At 54.4% G+C, this 8,762-nt stretch overlaps 1 protein-coding gene across 1 annotated transcript; it reads right to left on the bottom strand.

The window, feature by feature from the left end:
• Positions 1–5,837: 5,837 nt before the first annotated feature.
• On the bottom strand, positions 5,838–8,762 carry RABAC1 (Rab acceptor 1). The gene is made up of 5 exons (XM_057713611.1): positions 8,572–8,762; positions 8,068–8,280; positions 7,663–7,760; positions 6,170–6,271; positions 5,838–6,087 (listed from the first exon to the last, which is right to left on the bottom strand). The coding sequence occupies exons 1-5, from the start codon at positions 8,625–8,627 to the stop codon at positions 5,999–6,001; spliced, it is 558 nt and encodes a 185-aa protein (XP_057569594.1). The 5' UTR covers positions 8,628–8,762; the 3' UTR covers positions 5,838–5,998.

Raw genomic sequence — 8,762 nt, 5'->3', positions numbered from 1 at the left:
ATAGACTACCGTATCCCAGGCTTTGTGACCCCACATGTTCCCTGGGATCTCAGTCTCTGTCACATGAAGTTAGAACTAGACCCCAATCTGTCTCCCCAAATATACCCTGGGACCCCAATCTCTGACCCCCAAAACTAGACAAACAGAACCCTATTTTGTCACTGCAAATATACCCTGGGACCATGGCATCCGTCCCCCCAAAATCAGACAACCATGCCCCTGGTCTGTCACCCCAAATACACCTGGGACCCCAGTTTGTGATCCCCAAAATTAGATAACAGACCCACAGACAAACCCCCAAATACTCCTTGGCACCCCCAATTTGACACTTAACAGCCAGATTCCAGTCTGTCACTCTAAATACACCCAGAAACCTAATCTCTGTCCCACAAAACTGAACAACCAGATCTCTGGAGTCTGTCAACTGAACGTCCGCGGGACCCAGTTTTTTCCCCACAAAAGGATACAACCAAACCCTCAGTCTCTGACGCCCCAAACATGCCCTGGGACTCAGTCTCTGTCCCTGCCCTCCAAACAATGGTACTTCTAGCCTCTGTCACTCCACGTTGGACACCTGGATACATCAAATGTTACCTCAAACTAGAGACCTGGCCCCACAGCTCCAGTAGCCTTCATCTTGTCAATCAAACTCCAGTCTGTCGTCCTAAACTGGACAACCAGAGCCCCAGGCCCACTCATGCCAAAGCAGACAAGCAAACTCCCATTCTATGTCACCCTAAAGGAGACCCGGGAAGCCCAGTCATCTCATCCCATGTTGGACAGCTGATCCCTAATCTCTGTCATCACAAACTAGGCAACTAATCTCCTAGTCTCTGTCACCCCAAGCCAGGTCCTGAATCCCAGAACCTCTGGTCTCTGCCACCTCAGTCTAGACAAATGAACCCCCACTTCTTTTTGTCTTTTTCTTTTTAATAACTTTATTTATTTATTTATTTATTGGCTGCATTGGGTCTTCGTTGCTGTGCGTGGGCTTTCTCTAGTTGCGGTGAGCAGGGCTACTCTTCATTGTGGTGCACGGGCTTCTCATTGCAGTGGCTTCTCTTGTTGCAGAGCACAGGCTTGAGGCACACAGGCATCCGTAGTTGCGGCGAGTGGGCTAAGTAGTTGCTGTTCGAGGGCTCCAGAGTGCAGGCTCAGTAGTTGTAGCACATGGGCTTAGTTCCTCCTCGGCATGTGGGATCTTCCCAGACCAGGGATGGAACCTGTGTCCCCTGCATTGGCAGACGGATTCTTAACCACTGCGCCACCAGGGAAGTCCCTGAACCCCCACTTCTAATGTCCCAAACTAGACACTGGACCCCTAGGCTCTGGCACTATACACTAGACAAAGAAACCCCACAGTCCTCTGAAATCTCATGACAGCAGCATCCCTGGTCTCTGCCTCCCAAGCCAAATAGGAGGAGCCCAGTCAGTCTCTCACCCCAACTAGGCAACCAGACCTGTAGTGTCTGCCTCTTCAGACTAGCCAAGTGGTCACCCCAATGTCTTTAACCCCAAACCAAAGCCCCTAACCTCAGTGTCATTAACCTAAACTAGATAACCAGTCCCTAGGTCTCTATCACCTGAAGCTAGACAATCGGCCTTGTGTCTCTGGGGCCCCAAGAGGAATAGCCAGATCACAAGTATCAGACAACCCAATGGAGTCTGCCAGATCCCCAATTTCTATTGCTCCAAACTGGTAACTGAACCCTCAATCTGGCATCCCAAACCTTAGAATTTTGTGATCTCAGCATAACAACTAGACTACATTCTGTCAACCCCCAAAAGACTAGACCCCAACTCTGATACCCATAAGGAAACTCCAGGGCCCAGTCTTCATCACGAAAAACTAGACAATAAGACCCCCAGTCTGTCACCCCAGACTAGACGAGTCGCCATCACCCCAACCTTGATAAGAACCCCTGTATCTGATACCTCCAACATCTCTGGTCTCTATCGCTCCCAACCAGACAAAAGAGTCCCAAATCCTGTCACTTAAAATTTGAGAACTAGACCTGGTGTTTTTAACCTCAAACTAGACAAGCAGATATTCTCCAAACTAAAAAAAAGATCTCCTAGGGAGTTCCCTGGTGGTCTAGTGGTTGGGTTCAGCGCTTTCACTGCCATGGCCTAGGGGTTCAATCCCTGATTGGGGAACTGAGATCCCACAATCCCACAAGCCATATGGTGCAGCCAAAAAAAAAAAAAAATACCCAAGCAATGTTCAAAAAAAGGATCTCCTACTTGCTGTCACTTCATACTGGGCAGAGACCCCTCCAATCTCTGGTGTCCCACATCACACAACAGGACCCCCAGCCTCTACTGCCACCAACAAGATAGTGTTGCCTGTCTCTACCACCTCAAGAAAACAACCAGACCCCAATCAGGTTGCCTTCAGCCCAGGGGACACCCTACCTCGTCATCCCAAACTAGGGCTCTGGACTCCCATCCAGACATCAGGAATCTGTCTATCACCCCAAGCTAGATAAATGACCTCAAAGTTGAAAACAGACCCCTAATTTCTATCACCCCAAACCAAAGACTGGAGTCCAAGCTGTCACCCTAAACAAGACAATCAGACGGCCAGTATGACACCCCAAATGAGGTGCAGGCGTTCCCTGACTCTGTCACTCTACACTGGAGAAGTAGATCCCTTGTCCCTGTCACCCCAATCTGGGCCCATGGGCTCTTTAATCACAAAGTCAACAGCCAGATCCCCAATCTGTCACTCCAACCAGCCAACTGGACCCCCAGCCTCCATCACCAAAACAGACAACCAGACTTTTGGTCCTTTGATGAGACACCAAGTCCCCCAGTTTCTGTTACCCCAGATCAAGGTCATTCAGGAAGGAATAGATGGGGAAGTGGACCCCTGGTCCTGCCTACCCCCATGGAAGCTTCTGGTCTCAACATCAGAACTAGGGACCTGGAGTCAGTCACCTCCAGATTAGGCCTCTGGTCTGAGTCGCAGTCTCCCACCACCAACCCCAGACCTAGGCTGCTAACCCCTTGCCCCAGTGATCTCAGTCCCAGGTCCTTGGGCCCCCGGGCTCAGTCATCTCCAAATGAGGCAGCTTTATCACATTCACTCCATGCCCAGCGATGGAAAGTGGACGGAGTGACCACCCACCCCGACGGGCAGTCTCCCCTGGGAATATTGGCATCTGGATTAACAAACTGAATGCCCTCAGCCATCTACAAGTTGGGACTGGGAACCTGGCTTCTGAGTAGATCCAGGAGCCTGACTCTCAGCCTCGGACACCCCGCTCTCCTCTGCCGGGAGAAGTCCATCCCTGGCTCCCTCCCTGGAGAAGGTCTGGAGGAAGCACTTTTCCGCCCTCTGGTGGCAACCACTGGAAGTGCACCCCTGATAACGGAACAGTGTGGACCAAGACACCCAAGCCCCCTCATCTTCCCATTTTACCAGAAGCGTGGGGGTTACCCTTGCCCGCTCACTCCCACTCAGCTCCCAAGCAGGTCAGTCACCAAGCCCCCACCTTCATCTTCCTGAATCTCCCTTCCTGTCCTCGTCCTTTCCGTTCCACTTCCCTGGCTCACCTTCCCCAGCTAGGCTAAATCTCCCTGGTCTCACTCCCTCCAGCCCATGCCCCACAGGACCCCGAAGGGCTAGTTTTTCTTCTTCTTCTTCTCCTTCTTCTTCTTCTCCTTCTCCTTCTTCTTCTTCTTCTTCTTTTTTTTTTTTTTGGCTTGTGCTGCACAGCTTGTGGGATCTTAGCTCCCCAATAAGGGATCGACCCCATGACCCATGCCCCCTCCAGCGAAAGCGCGGAGTCCTAACCACTGGACCTTCAGGGAATTCTCCCGTATTTTCCACCTGATCACATTTTAAAACGTAAAGAAAGGACTTCCCAGGTGGCGCAGTGGTTAAGAATCCGCCTGCCAATGCAGGGGACACAGGTTCGATCCCTGCTCCAGGTAGATCCCACATGCCACGGAGCAACTAAGCCCATGTGCCAAAAAAAAAAAAAAAAAAAAAAGTAAAGAAAAAGGTGAAAATAATAATTTGCCCTGGCATATCCAACAGATTAACCTTCCAACACATAACCAGTATAAAAAGTTATTAATGAGATATTCTATACCCTTTTCCTACTAAGTCTTTGAAATCTGCTGTGTATTTTACACTCACAGCACATCTCAATACGGACCAGGCATGTGTCAAGTACTCAGTAGCCACATGTGGCTGGTGGCCACCATATGTGACAGGATCCCAGAATAATGCTGAGTGCTCCGTGGACCTTGATAAACGCTTGCTGCATGAATGATGGACTGGCGAGCTTTGGTGATGAGACGTGAAGCTGGGAAGGCTGGGGGATAGCATTGCCAGGCCTGGGCACTGGCTGGGCCTCTGCTTAGGCCACTCCACCCACAGCTCTTCCTGTGGCTGCCTCCACGTCCCTCAGAGCTCACTGAAATGTCACCTCCTCAGAGAGCCCTCCCAGACCAGCCCCCTCTAAAGTAGTTTTTCAGGCCGTCTGTCACCTCATTTTGTTTATTTATGTATTGGCTGCATTGGGTCTTTGTTGCTGTGCACGGGCTTTCTCTAGTTGTGGTGAGCAGGGGCCACTCTTCGCGGCGGTGTACGGGCTTCTCACTGCAGTGGCTTCTCTTGTTGTGGAGCACGGACTCTAGGTGTGTGGGCTTCAGTAGTTGTGGCGCGTGGGCTCAGCAGTTGTCGCTCACGGGCTCTAGAGCGCAGGCTCAGTAATTGTGGAGCACGGGCTTAGTTGCTCCGTGGCATGTGGAATCTTCCCGAACCAGGGATCGAACCCATGTCCCCTGCAATGGCAGGCGGATTCTCAACCACTGCGCCACCAGGGAAGTCCCTCCAAGTGCTTTCTTTTCTCTTTTGTCAGTGGTCCCACATGACAGCCTTCACATTGCAATGAAAAGCAAATTGTGTCACTTTCACCTCACTCAGGAAAACCAAGGCCGCCCCCACCCAAGTGAGTGCAAGTCTCCCACCCCTCCATCTGCTCCAGCCATACCGGCCTCCTCCTGGTTCCTCAAACGTCCAGGAACACTGCTGTCTCTGGGCCTTTGCACCTGCTGCTTCTTCTGCCCAGAACATTCTTCCTCCAAAGGATGTGCAGCTGCTCCTCCACTCAGTTTAAGTCTCCCCTCAACATCACCTCAGGGAGGCCTTCTTTCACCTATAAGTCACCTCCAGAACTTTCTCTATGCGGAAGAGTTAACATAGTAGGCCTGAGACTGCTGTCCTTAGAGAGGCCTGTTTGCGCAGTGGCCCTTGGCTGGCATCTGGGAACCTCGATCGCAGCAGGGCTCTCACCACTCCCTGAAAGCGTGCCTCTCGTGTCAAAACTGTTTATGCAAATGATGTTGTTTATGCTGAACACCTGCTTCCCTTCTGGGTACCAAGTCTCTGAATGAGCTTCCCCGGCAGACATTTCACTGCTGGGCAGATTATACTCAACCCGGGAGAGGACTCTGGGAAGCTTGTGCCTGGTTTCCTCTGGACGTCGCCCCATGTTCCTTTTTCCTTTGCTGATTTTGCTTCATAGCCTTTCATGATAATAAATCACATCTGCAAGTACAGCTAGATACTGAGTCCTGGGACCTCCTAGCAAATCACTGAACAAGGGGGTGGTCTCGGGGGCCCCTGACATACACTTTTCTCCTCCTTAGAACTTGTCATCACTGGCCATCTTATCATATTTGTCATTTACCTTGCTTATTGTCTGCCAACCTCCTCCCCCCCTCCCCGCCCCCAGCCCCCCGGCACCCCCCACACACATTCTTGGTCTCTGCAGGATCCCAGCATCACCCCTCACAGACCCACAGAAGACCCTGGGAGAATATTTGCTGAACCACTCTAACAGTTTTATTTCCAAAGCTGGAGTCCCTCCCTGGGCTTGTAAAGGGAAGGCGGCCTTTGGGCAGAGCTGCAGATCCGAGCAGGACGGGGGTGAACGGGGACGTGGCAGCTGGCTTGGGAGGTTGGCAGGTCCTTCAAGCCACCTCACACAGGTTCCATCTGCAGCTCCTCCCCGTCCATGGCCTCCACCTGGTGGAAGGCGGCGTGGGAGCCGATGACCACGAGGGTGGCTCCTGCAGGAAAACGGGCAGTTCAGGGCCTGGCCGCCTCACCTGGCCCCCACCGCCCACAGCGCTACCCAGACCCTGTACTCACCCAGGACCCAGAAGACAGCGGAGCCCGCGCCAGCCAGCCAGAAGAAGGGAAAGGAGACGGCCCCGGCCAGAGCATACTGATGGGCTGGACTCACCTCTCGGCCTGGGGGGCAGATGGCATTGGGGCAGCTGCTCTGACACTCGTGCCCTCTCCCCGAGTAACCCCTGATGTCCCCCCACAACAATCTGGTGTCACAAGCTCTGGGAGCCTCAGGTTCTAATCTAAACTCCTCGTGCCAAGGCTCTCCAAATCCTGGCTCCACCCACTGTCTGGGAGAACACAGGCTGCCTTCCTCAGCACCCACCCCCACCTTCTGTCTTTCAACCCCATGTCTGCCAGGAAGCTCCCAGCCTCCCTCTCCCCAGACTACAGCTCCCCTGCTCCAACCTGCACTCCCGTAGACCTGGAATCTCCAACTGACGGCCCAAGGGCCAAGCCTGACCTGTGGATGTGTCTTCTGAGCCTGAATATTATTCCACAAGAATTTGATTTGATTTGTGGCTGACCGAGAAACGGGATGATTTTTCTTTCTTTCTATTTTTTTTTTGGCCGCCCCTTGTGGCAGGCAAGATCTTAGTCCCCTGAGGAGGGATTGAACTTGTGCCCCCTGCAGTGGAAGCGCTGGAGTCTTAACCACTGGACCGCCAGGGAATGCCCTGGATGATTTCACATGACAATACAGTCGGCCCTCTGCATCCTCAGATGGAAACCTGTGGATCATTGTACTTTGTCATTTTATATAAGAGACTGAGCATCTGTGGATTTTGGCATCCACGGGGGCTCCTGGAACAATCCCCTGGGGACACCGAGGGAGGGCTGTACAGACGTCTGTCTGCCGGTGGCGGACTAGAAGGTCAGGTCTGCACTCCCTGGTGGCAGCAGTGGCTAAAGCCACGTCGTGTCCACGCTCCAGGTGCTCCCTCCATGCCCTGGTCTTGCCCCACATGCCCCTCCACCCAGCCCACCTCTGTCTTGTACATAACTGGCAGGCTGCTGAAGGGTTCTGTTTTAGGTCTACCCGTTTGTCTGATCCCAGTTCCCCCTTATCCCCACTCCAAACGTTGAGCTTCCCCTATTTGGGAACTCAGGCCCCTCTTTCTTCTCAATGGTGCTTCGTGCCAGTCTGGGACCACATGAGCTACAGGACTCAGCTTCCCTGAGAAGTCCCAAGATTTTTCCAACCCCAGGAAGCAGCAAAGGGGAGCAGATAAGGCCAGTGTAAGGTCGCCACCTAGTGTCCGATATGGGTACCTGCAGCTGATGCTTTTGGCAGGAAGTTAGGGAGGAGGGAGGAGAGAGGAAGGAGAGGGAAGGAGGAGGTTTAAGAGACAGGAGCCAGATGGAGGTGGGTTCTGAGGTATCTTCTGTGCTTGGGGAATAGCAATTTGGGGGGCTGAGAGTGGGTGGAGGCATCAGGTGTGTCTGAGACTTTCTGGAGTCAAAGGCTTGCGTTCCAAGAGACCGGGATTTGAGGAGGGCAGGGGATTTCTCACCAAACAGCACAAACTTGGACTGCAACGTGCGCAGATAGAGGATGTAACAGGCGCCAAAGAAGACAGCCAGAGCCACCAGCAGCATGGGGGATGTCGCCCTGAAAGAGCGCAGGGAGGCATGCGTCAGGCAGCTGGGGCTGGGCCAGACACGGAGGCCCTGATCTTCTACACCCGAGGATGGCAGAATACATCCTTGGGGCCGGGGAAGTCTAGGTCACATCTGGTCACACCGAATCCTGGCCAGGCTGATGGAGGCGTAGGGACCTGGCCGTTTGGTGAGAAGGTCCGGCAGAGCTATCCCGTGGGGACGGGGCCTGGTCAGGGAGAGGCCGGATGCTGAGGGCTGGGCGGCCAGTGGCGGCCGGGCAGCCAGGTGGGGCGGGGTCGGGCAGGAGAGGCACTCACACACAGTACAGGATGAGGCCCAGGAACACGAACACATAGTTGCTTTGGTAGTACTCCACGTTGCGTACCAGGCGCTGGCACAGCTCGCCCAGGTTGCGGGGCCGCGAGAAGCGCCGCTGGTCCACGAAGGAGCCCCAGGGCCGGATGGTCGCACGGCGCCGCTCCAGCCACTCACGGCCCGGGCCGGACGGAATCAGTTTCGGCAGCAGGGTCCTGGTGGGTGCGGGGTCAGGTCAGCGATAGACCGGGATGGAGCCCGGACCCTCGAACAAGAAGAGGACCGAGGGGGGCAGGACTCCGGGGTTCTGGGGGGGATATGGTCCCAGACTTCTGGACCCCAGGGAAGAAAGGGGCTGAGAGCCCAGACTCCGGAGTCCTCGAAGAGGACACTAGGGCCTAGATTCATGTGTCTGGAGGCCGGGATTCCTAGGACCCCAGGGAGGAGGGGACGGGGGACCAGGACTCCCGGGTCTCGGTCAGGGGGGCTAGATCCAGCTTGCTCACGTGGCGCTCAGCCCTTCCGCCTCGGCATTCTTCTGCTGGTCCTTCTCGGCTGCCATGTCTTTGTTGTGAGGGGAAGAACCGCTGTAACGAGCCCGGGGCCCTGCACACCCCACGGGCCCCGCCTGAGCCCGGCCTCACCCAGCTGAGCGCGAGCGGACGTGTCGCGGTTCTGGAGCCGCTGGGGGCGGTAG

This window comes from Hippopotamus amphibius, chromosome 16, assembly GCF_030028045.1.
Source record: "Hippopotamus amphibius kiboko isolate mHipAmp2 chromosome 16, mHipAmp2.hap2, whole genome shotgun sequence".
NCBI lineage: Eukaryota > Metazoa > Chordata > Mammalia > Artiodactyla > Hippopotamidae > Hippopotamus > Hippopotamus amphibius.
This window is presented reverse-complemented; position numbering and strand designations above follow the sequence as displayed.